General features: G+C 39.1%; 2 protein-coding genes across 2 annotated transcripts; both read left to right on the forward strand.

Moving 5' to 3' along the window:
- Positions 1-136: 136 nt before the first annotated feature.
- LOC127441167 (bucky ball-like) lies at positions 137-3,771 on the forward strand. The gene is made up of 6 exons (XM_051698371.1): positions 137-241; positions 1,052-1,235; positions 1,313-2,851; positions 2,937-3,038; positions 3,151-3,255; positions 3,343-3,771. The coding sequence occupies exons 1-6, from the start codon at positions 137-139 to the stop codon at positions 3,372-3,374; spliced, it is 2,067 nt and encodes a 688-aa protein (XP_051554331.1). The 3' UTR covers positions 3,375-3,771.
- Positions 3,772-6,863: 3,092 nt separating this feature from the next.
- LOC127440488 (E3 ubiquitin-protein ligase rnf152-like) lies at positions 6,864-16,901 on the forward strand. The gene is made up of 2 exons (XM_051697108.1): positions 6,864-7,297; positions 14,382-16,901. Exon 2 carries the CDS (start codon positions 14,552-14,554, stop codon positions 15,170-15,172), a length of 621 nt encoding a protein of 206 aa, XP_051553068.1. The 5' UTR covers positions 6,864-7,297; positions 14,382-14,551; the 3' UTR covers positions 15,173-16,901.
- Positions 16,902-18,285: the final 1,384 nt, after the last annotated feature.

Raw genomic sequence — 18,285 nt, forward strand, 5'->3', positions numbered from 1 at the left:
TGTTAGGGGTCGTTCACACAGACAGCGTCCTTGCTAAAAATTAAATAAAACATTAATATATATAAATTATAGACGCGACGAATAGTCTAGTGCAGAACACAATCGAGTTTTTAACAGTCGACACGGCGTCTAAAAAATGCGGCGCAAAGGTCAAAGACGTCCGTCTAGCGCTGTGGTTTTCAAAGTCTTGGACAGTAAGCCTCCCCCTCCAAGAAAATTTACAAGACAGCGTCGTCCGCGAGTGAGCTGAGAGATTCGCACTCACGCAGCACGTACATTGTACTCTCGCATGATATGCATGCGTTCACAACATTAACAGTGTTATAACGCCATAGAGCTACGGCCTATTAAGCCAATAATTTTCATTTGTCTTCACAATACATTTTTATAGTATTTATGTATGTTTTGATTTCACTTGGTAAATGTATCATCAATCGCGGTCCACGCCTCCCTTGATATGCTCTGGCACGCCTCACAATTTGAAAACGGTGTGTCTAGTGCATGTTTACTTGGGAAAACAATAGAAAACAGCGCTGACGGCGGCATTAACGTGTTCGATGTGAACGACCCCTAAGTAGCATAAAATTCCTTAGCCTTCAACTTTGCTTTTGAAAGCCGACATGTGCAGGCTTTAAAAAAGCTCATTAGATTGGGCACACCTGTTGGCAGCCACTGATTGAGTTAAAGTGGCTCAGTGGAAACAGCTACAAAACCTATAAATCTAAAGTGCAAAGCTTTAACCGCAGAGTTACTTGCTCTCGCTCTAAACACATTTAAGTCCACTTTGTCACTTTCACGTCTAAGGTTAGTAGTGTAAATGAATTATATAGTTATGACATGCTGCATTGTATATTTATCTAACAGAAGGATTAGCATGCCTGTCCATTTTAATCAGTGCTTCTAACCTACCATGTTGCAAAATTGAAGTTTTGCACATCTTTTTACAGTATTGCAGTGTTTTGTATCCTGTGCTGTCTTTAAGTCTCCTCACAAAGTAATGGAAGGTAAGAATGCATATGTAGTCAATCTAATCTTTGCTTGTTATTTTAAGCAGAACAATAGCATATCTTTTGTTTTAGGCATAAACAACACTTCACAGTCAATGGGAGTTGGGCAACATCACCATCCAGTAAACCACACTAGACCATTTTTCTACGTTCAGCCACCATCTCAGCCTTATTACATGTATCAGTGGCCCATGAATCCATATGGCCACTATGGCTTTCCAGGGCCAGGTAAGTTCAGACCGTTTATTCGAAGCATTGCTCATTCTTGTAGCTTCCCAACCATTAAGTTGCCTCTTTCTCAACAGCTTTGCACTTTGGTCGTCCCTACATGGCCCCTTATCAGTTTATGCAGTATCCTGGGTATGTGATCCCACATGCACCCATGCAGCCAATTGATTACAGAAGAATCAGCCCCCACTTCCCCTCAGTTGCGTCATATGATTTGCGAGTCCGCCACCACTTTCAGCATCAGGGTACACAGCGTGAGACTGCCTGTTCTGAGGTCCAAACAGACCCTAGTGATTCAGTCAACAAACTGATAGACAAAATTGAGGGTCTCAAGGTCTGTGAACACAAAGCAGGTGACAAGGGGTCTAACGTGGTGGTCTCCTCTACACCTGATGTGATTCAGGGAGAGAAACAGCTGACATGTTTGAATGAAGAGTCCAAATTGCAACTTTCATCTCAGGAAGGCAAGGAGGAGCAGGTCAATCAAGTCAGGCCCACAACCTACAGTGACTCTGCATATGATGCAGAGTCAAGCCAAGGCAGACTAGATGAAAGCATGTTATCGGATGCGCTGCCTCTTGACAGTTCCTCTGTCCATGAGGAAGAGGTTGTGAATGAGGATGAAGATGATCAACGGAGTGTTGCTGATGAAACGTGCTGCCAAAATGAGATGTTTGCAACCAATGCCACTGACGATGTGTTTTGTAGTAGTGTCAAAAGCACTTCTGATCCATCAGAGAGACGTGATTTGGAAAAAGCTGCCTCAAATGAGGGTGTGGCCTCTGAGCAGGTACGAAATGTTTCCACTGCTACAACTGTTGTGGAACATCTGATAAACCTTTCTGAGGATTTCGACCTACCATATCAAATTCTTCGCCTGCCCTGCAATAAGACTACAGCTGGCCTCAGTCTTGAACGAGAGATTGACCCACTTGTATACTTTGATTCTCTATCTACTCTATTGCCTCCCCAAAGCTATTTGTCCTCAATTGGCGGCGCATATTCCTACAGCTACTACCCTCCAGTGGCCCAAGAGCGCCAGAGTGTTCTGAGTCCCTCCATAGATGAGCTCTCTTCCAGAGATGAGATGTTCTCTACTGATGTGGAGGATCTTGATCTCATTCCTGGGCATGTGTATGTGGGTGGTGGCAGACTGGCTGAAACCAGTGACATGCCCGTTCGTTCCCGAAAAGAGCTCTTGAGTGTAGAGAGAACTTGCATGGTCTGTCAGAAAACGTGTGCCTGCTGTGGCTCAAGCCTACAGGATGAGGGAGGGGTGAGCAAAATGCCTGAACTCTGCAGCCACCCTGAGAGGGACGTTGCTAATGAGGTTTCTGATCAAGATTGTGAGTATGGCTTTGAAGGAGAGGTGCGGAGTAATTGTGAGTCTCCAAGGGTGTTGAAAAGGAAGTGTTGCAGCAGGCACGCACTGCCCCCTTGTGGCCATCACTGTGCCAAACACAGGCACAGGAAGCTGATTTGTGAAGGCCAAGAGAGCTGTGAGCTATGTGAGCAGGCTCGGGTTCACCCCAAAGGAGAGTGCTGTGAAGAGCATTGTACTCTGGCTAAGGCGGATAAGCGAATTCAAAAGGGTGCCTTGTGTAGGCTTTGTATTGGTAAAGTATTAAATGCTTTTTTTTTTTTTTTGTATTTGCATTTTGTAATACCTTCAAGATGGTCAACTCATGCAAAAATGTTTAGAACGACAATGGAGAGAGGGTGTTGTGTCTGACCAAAAGAATTGGGCAAGCTGTGGAGCCAAGCCAAGGTCTTTGAGGCACATTACTGGACCTCAAGATCAAGGTAGGGTGTGTACTGGAGAACATTTTATGTAGATGTCTAAAATTCTAATTTCAGTGCAAGTGTCAAATCTGTTTTGGTGTCATCCAAACCCATTTGTTCTTAATTTTCGAAGGGAGAGGGGCACTGAGAAGGCCTACTTGTAAGACGTTCCTCCAGCAGAGGCCAAGTGAATATGATGACTGTGAGACAGAATTTACCTTCTGCCAAAGGGGCAGAGGTGAGGAGTGGTTTTTTTTATTTATTTTTTTTTAAACTAACTACATGCTGACTTGTTTTCATTTGTGTAATGTCCTTGTTCCATCAGGTGCGCTGAAGAAAAGGGGCACAAGATATTAAACCATTATGCACTGCTGTTATGCTTAAATGTATTACCCAGTACTTGTGTAAAATGCACTTCACTATGAAATGTACACGTGGACACTGTTCTTTACTGTATGTAACTGGAAAAGTATGATGATGTTCACCTTGCTGCATTTTCAGCGCTCAAGTTAATTTTCTATTTTGAATGCAATTCATTCATCTTAATCTATTGAGGCTACTTACTAGACCTTGACTTATGGCCTTTTTTTTCCTCTGTGGCTTGGCCTGAAAGGTGTTTATCTTGCCTGTGAGAGCTCTTGAATCTTGGCATGGTCAAGGACTGGTCCACTGAGACTGTTTCAAATTTTGGGCACTGGAGATGCAGCTGGTTTAAGGGGTGAAGGGGGGAAAAAAAGGGAGGCTGGAAAAATAAAGTGGGCAATTTGGCAGTTTGGCCACTCTTAGTCCAGATGTGTCTGTTTTTATTAGGCCTATTGTGCCATTTTTATACATTGCAGTGTATTGTTGACATGCAGAAATCGCATCCATTTTGCTAATACAGTGTTATTGTGTCAAAGGTCTATGCACTGCTTTTGATCTTTTAGTAAGTGCACTGGATGATTTCTCTTCTCCCCCCCCCAATAGGGTACATTGTTTGGCTGCAATATCCATGTGTTTTAATTTTAGAGCGGAGAACTAAAAATGGAAATGCTAGCCTGAGATTCACTTTCACCACGGTGTACCTCTAAATTGGGGGCTTAGTCTTGCAGAATGGGTCCCTTTTGAAGGAAGATTATTAAGAGCTGCCAACTGAGTTTTTGCATTAAGGCATAATGTTGATTACCACACAAGTCTACCCCCCCCCCCCCCCCAAAAAAAAAAAAATCTGACTGACTTTTGAGGTTCTTTCAGTGGAATTGAATGGAGCTAGTCCATAAGTATAGCTACAAGATGTTAATGTCCGTTAACAATTTGTGATTTAAAAATTGCTTGCTAACCTTTTCTGTTTGAAGTTATATCCAATTGTACAACTTAATGGCAATGACAACAATGCCACAAATCCTAAATGACCATAAAAACATTTTAAACTACTTCGCTTCAAATAAAGTTTTAACAGCAAAATTATTGTCTCTTAAATTATAAGCTTTGCATAAACTCCAAAATCCACAAAGGGGGCATAAAAGTAATCCATATGACTCCACTGGGTTAATCCATGTGTTCAGATGCAATATGATGTGTGAAAAACAGATCAAGTAATTTTTTTGTTCATAAATTCTCCTTGCTGCCCAGTATGGGCATGAATAATGTGAATCAGCAAAAAAAGGAGAAAGTGAAGGAAAAAGGACCTAAATACTGGTCTTTCTCACCCACACCTATCAAATCACTTCAGAAGATATAGATTTAACCAGAGTTGCATGGAGTACATTTATGTTGCCCTTATGTAATTCTTTTTATTTATATTTATTTTTTTGGGAGCTCAAATCTTGGTACCCATTCACTTGCATTGTATGGACTTGCAGAGCAGAGATATTCTTCTTAAAAAAATCTTTGAGTTCAGCAGATGAAAGAAAGTCATACACCGTATGGCATGAGGGTGTGTAAATGACGAGATAATTTTCATGTTTGGGTGAACTACCACTTTAACTTGTATTGAACCTGGAATGTTCTTTAAAGTTTGTGCATCTTTACCTTGTTTTTCAGGGTCTGGCATTTCAGTGATTTAGCTGCCTACCTAGACAGCACTTGGGGCACTCACGTGCACAGAACGGGGGCAGCAGGTGCGCATGCCCCTGACCCTTTCCTTCACAAATCTAAAGGTGCCCTTTTGGTCGTCCAGAAAAAGGGGAGAAATTGTAATTGCATTAAAATAGTTCAAACAAAATTAAAATCTCATAATCTCACAGTAACAGTAATGATGTTATTATGAGATTTCTTCGTAAATCGTGGGCGTATTAAAGAATATTAAGCGGAGGTGCCTTTAAGAGCACGCGCCACAGCAGATCGGGGTCAGAATTCCAATCGCAAGTAATCCTCCCTATGAACAATACTCACTCTGAACTGCAGAGCCCTTGAAGTGTGTACTCTGAAGGAAACATGGCATTACTGTATGGATGTACCCTTCGCTAACAGTCTTGTGGAAGGGCCCTCCGAGAAAAGATTCACTTTCGTTTTGAACAAGCTTTTGCGTGGCATCCCCTCCCGCAGGAGTGCCCTTCAAGTAAGCAAAAAATGCCGTTTTGAATTCGCCCTGGAACATCGAAGTGCCGTTACCTCAGATGAGTAACAGGTCAGATAAAAAGTCCACTTTATGTATTGTAAGTTAATCAAAAGAATAATACTCGATTGCTACCGCATTTCCGACATCGCGTACCACTAGTGTAGACAGATTTATTAATTATAATGGGAGCAGTCGCGTCGTTTTCAGTGATATAAATTAAATTCGTCTTTTGTAGAATATTGACATAAACTGAACGACCTGTCAGGTTCAGCCAAAGCCAATTTGGTTTTGTTGAAACTAATAAGCCATTAGAGGAATCACTTTCTGAAAAATACCATTAGGCCAAAGTACCGCAGCTAAACGCATTTATGCAGTCTGCGTAGGGCACCAACTTAATAGGGGTGCACCAGAAACTCCACCGGCTGCCCTTACTCGCATACGTTATTCAAAGACCTTGTAGCATTCGCGGAACACAGTCGCTCGCCTCGAGCTCGCGCTTTCTCATCACGCCTTCGCACCGTGCACCACGTTACCAGCGTAATGCCATGGTATTGAATGATTGATCATGTTCATATTTCATGATACTGTCATGGTACTCCAAGGTACTTCAAAAAAATACCATGGTTTTACTATGACACATGTCATAAACATGGGGTTATCACAGACCATGTCTGAAAATAAATAAACAAGTGTATTACCATGGTGCTTTTTGTTAGAAATATAACAGAATAGGCTATTATTTGTGATATAGAAAAAATGGAAGAAAAAATATGTACAGTGTTTTATATAAAAGAAAACGGTTAAGTACTCAAAACGCAAAGAAATTACTTAAGTATTTATAATTACTACTCATTAAAATAATAATAAATAAATAAATAAATAAAAATCTGCCCTTTTTTATCCTTTCACCCCTGTCCCTACTAAGGTCTGTGCATGTCACTGACTTGGGGTATCATAGGCAGGGCCATCCTTAGGGCGTTGCAACTGGTGTGATCACACCAGGCTCCATGCTTTTTTTTTTTTTTTTTATTAACATCGTGGTATCTTGTCACATCAAATGACATATTTGACATTCAAAGAATCTCTTGCACTAAAAATAATATTTTTGCCCAGAGGACTGGTATGGAGATATGGATAAATGACTTTCCATGAAATGCTGTTCAACAGTGCTCGGAAATACTCAATCCTTGGGTCAATACATCACTAACTACATTGTTAGAAGTGTCTGCAATTATTCACAGCAGTTTGGTCCTTTCAAGATTAATTTCAGTGCTATAAATCCTACTTTATATGTCACTTAGCACTCATAAAGGCAAGCTAATAAACCACAGAAAGAGTTGTCTATGGTTAATATTTCTCTTGATGCACGCTGATCAGTGATTACTGCAATTGTGCTGATCCTTAAGGCATTCATTGTCATCCTAGCTATTATCGAGCATGGTAATTATATAATGTTGTTGACGAGTATAATTAGATTTATTTACAGAAGGTGTCAAACCTGTTCAGAACTTCAGACTATTGCTATTTATGGGCGTGGCAATCGGGTTTGGGGCTTTTCTATTGGCTGTCACGTTCACTGAAGTGGCTCGCTGTTGGCTGCGTCGTGGGAGTTGCAGTTTACGTTTACAGTACATCCTTTAAGAAGAGGGCAGAGAGTGAAGTATATTTCAGGAAGCAGCTCTACATCCGATAATCAGCATTTGGAGAGATGAACGAAGACATCGTGAACGAGAAGAAGAGGGTAAGTTTTTTTCTACTTCTAGAGAAACAGCTGAAACGTAATAGCTTTCTTGTAAACTGTGCAAAATTTGTGTTTAATTAAATCAGGTTTTCTCCCATGCGATCAACAAAGTTAACAAACAAAACCTGTTTGTGTTCCAAATCAGGTTTTGTTCTAGTGCATTGCCATAATGCGGCTGCGGTTTTGTAATCGTAAACAGCGCTCAACGTGTAGGGGCCGTTCACACCGAAAACGTTTTGCGTCCGTCCGCACTGTTTTTCAAACGTTTTCTTATGTAAACGGACGTCTGTGATCGTTGCGCCGCGTCTCGCTGTTTATTTTTCGGTGTCTCGTGCAGATGTCGAGATGAAAAGAACATCAGCTGTTAAAGACGCATCTCGAGACACCTGCGTTAAGTTCTATTTGTGGCGTTGCGTCTAGCTTTCTTTAGCACAAGAACGAGTTCGATGTGAACGGCCCCCAAAGCAATACGTCTGGTTATTAGGTTGTGTGAGAATGCTAAGTTCAGCCCCTCCACTTCTTTACTTTGGGTCTTTTTGGTTTTATTACATCGGTTTCGTAACCTTGCTACAACAAGCTATTTATGTAATGCATTATTTCCCAAACAGTATTTGCATGCTGAACACAACAGGCGCCAAGTTTGTTTTATTATTTTATTCCAACAGTGTAGTACGGTAAGAGGACCTTGCACTTATTAGCAGGATTGTTTTGAGCAGTTCTCTCTCTCTCTCCGTCTCTGTTCCGGTTGAAATCTTGTTTTGATTGCTGAGAAGCAAACAGGCAAACCACAATGGCTGTTTTAAAAACCTAGTAAGCTGCCTACCTAGACAGCACTTTGGCTATCATTGGTGCTTTCTGAGTCCTGCACACCTATGTCGATGCCCCAAAGTGCTAAGTAGGCATCTCAGTAGGTTTTAAGACACAGCCATTGGCAACTAGTCTAAATATGCCTGTCTTTGTTAACAGACTCACCCTGATAATGCCTGTGCATGTCACACCATGCAAAATATTTGGGTTAGCCCTTAAAAGCCCAACCTTTGTCTCACAGTGTCTGTTTCTATCTCAGACATTTTGATATCAGAGGAAGTTTGCAAAGCCCTTTGACTTTACTATGTCCTTGTGGCTTCATTAGTAAATTCCACTGATATTATCTTATACTATCTGATCTCAGGGCTGTGCTATCAGATGCTGCATGAGCCACTCAGCATTCAGTGCCCTTTTCTCTATTGATTTGGTTTCTTATTAACATAAGTTTGTTTGTTGATGATCAGAATGGAAGTACACAGTCACTGTACTTTAAACACTTTAGATGCTCTGTTAATTTGACGTCCATTCAGACACTGTACAATGTTAAATGCTTATGTGAGTTTTACAGCTATTGGACTTAAAAGAATAGTTCACCCAAATATGAAAATTGTCATTCTTTACTCACCTTCATGTTTTCAAACCCATATGACTTTCTATCTTCCATGGAACACAAATCGAGACGTTAGTCAGAATGTTAGGGACTGACAGCTTTAGTCACCATTCACTTTCATTGCATCTTTTTTCCATAAAATGTAAGTGAATGGTGACTGAGGCTGTCATTCTGTCTAAATGCCAAAGTATACTTCGGCAGTATACTTTGACATTTAGACAGAATGGCAGCCTCAGTCACCATTCACTTACATTTTATGGAAAAATGATGCAATGAAAGTGTTGGTGATCATTCCGCACAAAGTGTGCGTGATACAAATGTCCTTGTGTGTGCGCATCTTCAGTGCATATGCCTGCCGTTGACTGTACTGAAAGAGTATCACAAAGCAGTCATAGTGCGCATGCATCAAATGCGTTCGTAATTGCTTGCGGTCAGAGGAGTATACTTTGAAAAGTCAATGACCGGGCCTTAAGATCTCCTTTGGTGTTCCATGGAAGAAAGTAAGTCATATGGGTTTGGATTAATGAGGGTGAGTGAATGATGACAGAATTTTCATGTAAAATGAGTAGGACGTGTTTTATGTTTCTTTAAAAATATAAGCAGATGAAGATCTCTGACTTTAGTTCTTTGTTTGCAGTTAGCTGCATAAATTGTGTCCCCTTTTGGACATTGCCGATTTCTGCATTGTTTATAGAAGGTAAGCTTGGAGGTGCATAGCTGTCCTACAAACAATCCACAGTCACCTATGCTGCATGAAAAAAAAAAAAAAGGGTATCAAAAAGTAAAGGCCAAGAACATGAATGAATAGCTCCCCGAGTTACACCCTCCCCACCTGCTCAAGTCAGCACATTGCCCTTGAGAATGCTACACAGCCTCAGTACTTTAAGTGACATTTTTCATTTTCCCCCTCTTTGACATATCCCCTGATTCAGCTGCATCCATCAGGTTGATGGTCCGCTGTAGAGAGTAGCTGACAGTTTATCTGCTTGTTTCATTGTTTCGTTCTCAAGACATCAGACCAAAGAATGACCCACAGAGAAGCTCCCACCATGAGATTTTCATATTTCTTTAAAGCCTATTTATGTAATTTGTTAAAATGGGTTTGCCATTTGATAATATCATATGAAGTGCATCTAGTGTACCAATCCCATTATAATTTTATTTCCTTGATTATGTGCATGACTCTCTATTGCTTTTCATTTATAGTAAAAGGAAAAAAAGTATAGTCCAATACAGGTCCAGGGTAGAACGAGATGGTAGGTGAAAGCTAGCTTGCTCGGCATAAAAGTAGAGATTGATGCATGTGAACTCCAAGGAGACCTTGTCAAGGTTAAGCCTTCTCAAGTATTTCATTTGATTTAGCACATTTTCTCACAGGACTTTTAATAGATTGGCACATTTTCTCCCCAGTGTGCTGTACTAGAATTGCTGTAAGAAATTATGCAATGTGAAACTGAGCTAAGAGTGGTTTTCATGGCAACAGAATTATCATGGAGCACTTGAGTTCTCTTCCACAGCAAGATGGATTTGTAATATGGAGCACTGAAATTCCAAATTTCTTTCCTTTCAGATGCACTTTCGCAGATTTCTAATAACAGAAGTTTGGTGACCATGAAGTGATCATTACTGGTTTAATTTACCACAAAATAAAAGGATAATTCACCCAAAAAGTAAAATTCTCTCATCTTTTACTCACCCTCATGCCATCCCAGATGTATATGACTTTCTTTCTTCTGTAGAACCCAAATGAAGAATTGTAATTTTAGAAGAATATCTCAGCTCTGTAGGTCCACACAATGCAAATCAACTGGATCCAAAACTTTGAAGCTCCAAAAAGCACATGAATGCAGCATAAAATAATCCACATGACTCCAATGGTTTAATCAATGTGTTCTGAAGTGATCCAATCGATTTTGAATGAGAACAGACCAAATTATAACTCCTTTTCACTATAAATATTAACATCAGCAGTTTTCTTGGCGATCATGATTTCATGCTACACTTCTTGGCGCCTTCTAGCACTGCACATGCCTCAAGCACTAGAAAGTGTAATCGAGGTTGAAATCATGATCGTACCTACTGCAATGGCAAGATGTAAAGTGAAAAAAGGAGTTACATTTTGGTCTGTTCTCTCCCAAAACACTGGATTCGTATGAATTGCTTTTATGCTGCCTTTATGTGCTTTTTGGAGCTTCAAAGTTTTGGACCCTGTTGACTTGCATTATATGGACCTACAGAGCTGAGATATTCTTCTAAAAATCTTCATTTGTGTTCAGCAGAAGAAAGTAAGTCATACATATCTGGGATGGCATGAGGATTGGTAAATGATGAGATGATTTTGGGGTAAACTATCTCTTTAAAGATGTTTTTGTCACACCCTTTTGAATTATCTGTAAGTTAAATATTTTAATGTCTGTAAGTCCATAAAGGCCTTCAGTGAGATTGCTGTAATGTGTTTTGATTGGAAACCCCAAAGAAAAGGGAAATGTTTACACCTTGCCTTCACAAGATAATGTGCACCTAATAATGAAAAAACCCTCAGGGATGTCTGTCCATTCATGGCACAATAGTGGGTTTAATTGCATTATAAAAAAATTCCTCTCAGGGGATGGGTGAAGAATTACACGAGCAATTACTCGCACAATATTTCCCATACACTTGAAAAAGAAGAGCACAATACATGAACAGCGCTAAATATGCAACAACCACTTAGTTTTATATGTCATGGTCACATAAGCAAGTTATAAAGGTATGGTAGTATGTGTAACAATAATGGAATGACGTTTAGGTGGACACAAGTCATTTAACTTTTAACTTGTGAAATAGTCACTTGACAACTGTTCACACTTTTGCTTAAGGTGAGTGACATTTGTGGCACTGGCACACTTCAATTTTGCTTTAAATATTCCTCCCTTGGTGACAAGCATTAAGCCAAGCAATTAAAATGCATATTAGCTGTTCAGCACCTGAAGGAAACAAATGCCCTTAAATAAATTTTAGATGAGGTTAGGAAATATTTTCAAGCTCTGAACTTATCGTCAGAAAGAAGCAGAAGTGCTGGAGGGAGTTTTGGACTCCCATTCACCTGTCATGGCAATAGTCATGTGTCAATATGTCATGTGTCATGCAGGTTTCAGAAATTTTGCTTACGGGCTCAACCAAACTAGGTCACATTTGGCTTGTGCTTGTGAGAGGAGTCTGTTCATCCAGTGAATATTTGTACTCGCATTGTGTGTGTTCATAAATGACCATCAAAAAGGACAGCGATTATGGCAATGAAACAACCCTGATTACAGGTTTATGTTGATAACATAAGACAGAGCTCAACAATAAACATTTCTTTTGCAGGCCTGATCGGGTCAGTAGTTCAGATTTTTACTTGCCCTGCTAATACTGGGCCCACCTCCTTAAATTATAAATGTTGTTTTTAGCAACATGTTTTTATATTAGGGGTATAACGGTTCACTCATCTCATGATTCGGTTCAGTTCACAATACTGAGCTCACGGTTCGGTTCAGTTTACGATTCTTTAAACTAAGCCTGAATCAAGAAAATTTAAGATTGAAGTTTTATTATTATTATTATTATTATTATTACTTTAAATACATATGCAAAACATTAAAAATGTAGCACTGTTATTAAAAGTGCTATATTATCCATCAGATGTACTGGGATTAAAAATCAGCCTAGAACAGGGCAATGGTGACACCAAATGGAAATATTAGCTAATAATTAACTTTGCTGAAAATATGGAATAATGTTAGATACATATGCTGCTTACTGTCACTGATTACATACATTTAAAATATTTTAAATTAAAGCTGTATTTTTCTAAAATAACATTGTATCTGATTACATCTAAATATTATTTTCAAAAATACATATTTAATGGAAGTACATGCTTTAATGTCCCTACTTAAAACCCTACTGAAATGTTCTGATGAAATCAAATCAGACATGACATTTGACATGGCATAGAATTATTATACATATTCACCTTTATATATAGTAGGCTAATTTTGGCACTATCATTAAACCTCTGTAAACTTTAATTTTCTCTCGTGCAGTCAGAGCAGATCACTCGATTTTGTGCATCAGATGGATATCAAATCCCTCCTGGTTAAAAAGGCACTTATGTCTCCCGCTCCTGTATAACATTCGCTTACATGGTTTCACTTTCATTTCTCGCAGATTCAGCTTGTAATTGCATTTAAGAGCTCATGCGCATTGAAGCGATTTCATTGTGTATGCCTGTGTTACGTACGCTTGTAAATTATAATAATTAGTAAAGATAAAAAAGTCCAATCTCCACAATGTGTATCATCACATTTTTGAACCACAATGTATCCTGCCACGATACACCGTTACACCCCTATTTTACAGTGTATGTGTCAGAAAAGTTACATTTTTAAATAATTTATTAGCCGTTTAATTTGCAATAATAATTGGAAATTCTGCAGCTATAATGTACAGTAAGTCTGACATCTCTAAATTCATGACACTCTTTTTTTGGTGTAAAACAATATAATTGAGGGCACGAAACTGTCTCATATTGGCTTCGGGCCCTGCAACAGATGTATCATGAAAAAACTATTTGGACACAACTAAATAACTCCATTTTTTTTTTTATGTAGCATCCTTTAATTTTACTGAGTGATTTCATCATTAAATGGGACAGGAGACTCTTTTAAACTGCACTCATCAGTTGACCTGAACAACTGCCTAGATTTGTGCTAAACGTATGGTAAGAATTACTCTGTGTTTCGTATACTGAGAAAATAAATCAGATAGTTAAAGGGATTGTTAACCCCAAAATGAAAATGCTGTCATCATTTACTCACCCTCATGTTCTTACAAACCCATATGACTTTCTTACCTCTGTGGAACACAAAAGGAGATGCTTGGCAGAATGTTAATCTCAGTCACCATTCACTTTCATTGATTTCATGCTTTACATGTCAACAACATGAGGGTAAGTAATGATAAATAAAATAAAAATAGAAATTCAAGCTATGTTCTATTCATGTTTAGAAACAATTATCACATGGTGTGGAATAAGGATCTAAATGTGGTCTTGATCATCATTCAAGTAAATTGTAGAATTTGTAGATTTTGGAAAATGGTGTGGAGTTTTGATATTGTGTGTAATGGTAATTACTTTTTTCCCTCTCTATTTTTGGAGAAAATTTAGATAAGCCTTGGCCTAACTTACTAACCCAAAAATGTAGTTAGCAGTTGAATTTATAATGTACTATGAACTTAAAAATAATAATTATAAAAACAAAAGATGGATTTTTCTTTCTTTAAAATCAAACTTCGGTGCAGAAAAGTTCCCCTAATTGAAGAATCGACGTAACAGGAAAATAATTTTTTTTTAGTTTTCTCTTTTGAGTTTGCATGCACAGTTTAGTAATCTAGCCTCAGTATTCTCTCCACAGTCCACGTCTAAGATCAGGGTGACTGCTAGCAGTCCTAATCCCTGCTGATTTGTTTACATATCCAGAACGTCTGCATCTGAGTCAAGACTGACAACAGTTTAGATACAGCTCACAGCTAGTGCATAATAAATTCACCCCTCAGCCTAGTTGTGTATGTGCCAAAACTTTTACCCTGAATTAAACTCTTGACAGACTGTTTTGATGCAACATCCTCATCTTGGTTCCACAGGCAGAGCCAGACGTGGATTAAAGCACTGACGGCCAATCAAGACCAAGAGTGGTCAAAAGGAGATTGGAGTGGCAATACAAATCGACAAGGATCCTGTCATTAAAGTAGCCAAGGGTGTCTGCGTGACTGCATCAGGAAAGCTTTTACAGCCTTTAGGACTTGAGATTTTTATGTGTAACCGCCACATTTTGAGGACGATGGAGACCTTGTCGCAGAGCTCCAGGCTTGAGTGTCAAATCTGTTTCAACTACTTCAGCCAATGGCGGCGTCCCAAACTCCTCCACTGTCAGCATACCTGCTGTTCCATGTGTCTGAGCCAAATGAGGCTAAGTCAGAGAGAGATCTGCTGCCCTTGGTGCCGGTGCATAACACAGCTCCCCAACGGCATTTCTGTCGCCCATCTCCCCGATGACCCAGAAGTGCTCGAGGACATCAGTCTCTTTCAGTCCTCTGAGCACATGCCCATCTTTATACATGTACCAAACAATGGCTGCTACCTGCTGCCCGTTCCTCTGGACACCGATGGGGCTTTGCTCCCTGGCGATCCGGCGTGCCGCTTTGCCTCCAAAAGTGTAGGTGTGTTAAATGTCTCGGATGGGAGGAGCCTGGTGTTGGGGGAGGAGCAGGGAGAGGACGGGATGGAGGAGGAGGAGGTGGCGGTTAAGACCACGGCATGGACAGGAGTTTGCACTGTGCTACTTGTGGCTTTCATTTTAATATTTCTGCTAGGCATTGTGTTGCACAACATGTCCTGTGTGTCCAAACGGTTCACCATTATCTCCTGTGGATGAGAGGGAAGACTCTGTGGAACAATTAAGAGATGAAATGGACCCATGAACTCCTGTAGCTTGATGTCTCGTTTGATGTCAAATACAGTAGTAATAATGTGCATCATAAGAGGAAAAGGGAATGAAAGAATACTTGACTTCAAGCAGAAGTCAAGGGCACTATCTATGCAGACCTAAAGGTGTTTCAAATGTCTATGAAAGCTCTTGGGGAATTTGTTCAGTTAATGTGCAGAAATGTCTTTAATGAATCTAGCAGTAGTGACTAAATGTTTTTGCATGTTTTGTATGTACATGAGGGAAACTAGCTTTGAAGAATTTCAGTTTTCATGATCTCTAGTGCTAAAGACCTGTGTATTATTGACTGTTTGTAATAGGGTTGTGCAGTATGTCTGAAAACTAAAATACAGCATATGATGGTACGAAATAACATCGTAAGATAGTTGCACTGCCTCCTTGAATAATACTCATTACTCTATGAATCTGAGTCCTTGCTTTAGAGATCGCAGTTGTAAAATACAGCAAGTTTCAGCTAAGATATTTTATGAAATTTCACAAATCAAGTGTTTTCAATGGTAAAAAACTGTATTGTTTTTTATTTGTGGGTTTTGCCTTTGTTCTTTGATTAAACTATTGAAAACATGACTCAGGTAGATTAAACATGAAACTGTCCCCGCTTTGCTACAGTTCCTCTTCATTAGTACTCAAATATAAAACAATCGACTCTGCTGCTGTTTTGAAAAGCTATTCAAATATGTCAAAATGGCTTTAAAGGGGTCAGGACATTTTAACATATAAGAGATCATTTTACTAGAAAAACATACTGTAAGTTTCAGAACTTAAAGCTTACTCCTCACTGCAAAAAGAGCATTTGTTGAAACCAAGCTGCCAAAATGACTCGTTCTCTACTTCCTACACATTGTGATGTCACACTGTGGAATACATTTGCATCCATAGAAATACATCCATAGATGCTGGTTCGGATATATCAACCGTGGCACCATCTTGGAGTGGTCAACAAGGAGAGCTGTTTAAATGCAAGTGAATGGAGAAGAAGCCTCAGACCGCTGCATAAACTGCTTTTGTTTGGAAACAGTTCATCATGTAATAAAATGACTGACTGGGTGCTAATTTTAAGTGTTTTCCATGATATATTCCTTTGAAGAGGACTTTATTTGCAGTTTGCTACGGGGAAAACCCCCCTCTGTTTTAGAAGTGAAGTCAGGAATTTTTATATCATCTAAAATGTTGCCCAGTTTTTATGGAAAATCAGATAATCTGAAAGTTGGCTTGAAAAGAATCCAGACTGTTACAGACCATATTTGTCAATTTACTTTCATGTGTTGACGGACGGCTCTTGACCGTTCCAATATGGCAGATGGGCCAATGTGTTGCGGTCCATAGAAACAGCTGCTAATGATGTATGTATGTATAAATATATATGTTTGCATCTGACTGCCTCCACAACAACACATCAACGCCTACTTTACCTTATCACTTCTTTAGTCCCACCCAGTAGTGGTGAGGAGAGAGCCAATCATAACTTTGGGCGTTTACTGTCGAATCATAAATGAGAAGCAGGACAAAAACTGAGTGTTTCTGACAGAGAGTAAAAATGAGGGTGGAAAATGATTTTACAAATATATGACTGTTTTTTTTTACCAAAAAATTTACCAATATCATAAGTGAACCTCAAGGATAATAAAAAATAATAATAAAGGAAGGCATGTCATGACCCGTTTAAGTTTTAGTAGTTTCTGCTATGACCGGAGTGTTTGGTGGGTTCCTTTGCCCTGGTGCCCTGACTTTGAATTGATGGGCTGAATATTGGAAGGCCTTCTTGAAGTGCTTGAAGAATATCTCTGCTTAATACTCAGCTCAATTGAATTATTCTTGGCTCTTTTTTTTACACTGTGCTTTATGCTGTCATTTCAAGGTTTGTCCTGAAATTATAACGTGGATAAAGTAAAAGCAGTCAGTATGAAAGCAGAAGATTTTGTTTTAAAACTTTGCTTTGCTACTGAAGTAATGTTAAGGAATAGCCCATGCTTTGACAGCCTCCAAGTTGAGTCAAGAACCAATGACTATGTTTGAAATAGCATACTACCTTTCTGCTCTTACTATTTCTGCAGTATAAAGTATATGTAATGTGTACATTATGCAAACTTTCTATGTAAAATACCAGGATGACCAAACAAGCCAAAATGAGCAGTATTTGAGCAGAGTTTATTTTGTGGAATACTGTATTCCACAATACATTGTGCTTAACTTGACCTTTCATTTCCAGTGTGATTGTCAAATGTTTAGACATTTCTATTACCAAATTGGCTGAGAACTGAATGACACTTGTTCAGTTAACATACAATGTAATGAGGTAATGGCAACAATATAGCATACTACTGTTTAAAATTGTTATTGTGGAATAATACCTGCTGCTGTACAACAGTAGGCTGTACAGTATAAATTGTGCAGTATTCTAAGTAGCAAATATTCCATTCTGAGCATAGTTACTTGAAACTATATTTATTTTGCATAAAGTCAAAGATGAGGTCACACAGCCACCAGAATATTTCATTAGCAAACCTTTAATGAAGTGTTATCACGTCGTTGTGCGACAGACGTTATTAATGATGTTATCAGCAAGATGTTTGATGTCTGATCAAAAACAGATTGCTGCTCTCACTATAAATAGAGTGTTCGTGTTGTTGTGCACATATACTGTAATTTGTAAAATTTTTGTGACAGCTCTATGCAAATATAAAAAATGTGTTCAGAGTCATGTATTCAAGTCAATAAGTTCATCACATTTAGATAATGAATTCTTGATCTCTGACACATTTGAACATTGATACCTAGTTCTGGCTTAGTGCAACAAACTCCTTCTGCATTGGTAGCTGTCAACCCATCACACTTTCCCACCTCCTCACTTTGATTGATGACAGCGCCTTTGCTTTTTGAGGGAAATTTCACACACACACTGTTGCCCCAGAATACTGTAAAAATATCCTGCATCTTATTGTTGCAGAGGTTTTAACATATTCCGCGTAGCAATGTACCGAGTTGTCTAATGCTTTTATAAAGTAAAGGACAAATGAGTACTGCACAATTGCAACTCTAGT

Source organism: Myxocyprinus asiaticus, chromosome 5 (genome assembly GCF_019703515.2).
Source record: "Myxocyprinus asiaticus isolate MX2 ecotype Aquarium Trade chromosome 5, UBuf_Myxa_2, whole genome shotgun sequence".
NCBI lineage: Eukaryota > Metazoa > Chordata > Actinopteri > Cypriniformes > Catostomidae > Myxocyprinus > Myxocyprinus asiaticus.

Bases quoted from the DNA above. Each gene is read 5' to 3' on its own strand.
- LOC127440488 (XM_051697108.1), top strand. From the start codon at position 14,552: ATGTGTAACCGCCACATTTTGAGGACGATGGAGACCTTGTCGCAGAGC.
- LOC127441167 (XM_051698371.1), top strand. From the start codon at position 137: ATGCGGCGCAAAGGTCAAAGACGTCCGTCTAGCGCTGTGGTTTTCAAA. The intron at 1,236-1,312 runs GTAAGTTCAGAC...CTTTCTCAACAG, and splicing joins CTATGGCTTTCCAGGGCCAG to CTTTGCACTTTGGTCGTCCC. The intron at 3,256-3,342 runs GTGAGGAGTGGT...TTGTTCCATCAG, and splicing joins CTTCTGCCAAAGGGGCAGAG to GTGCGCTGAAGAAAAGGGGC.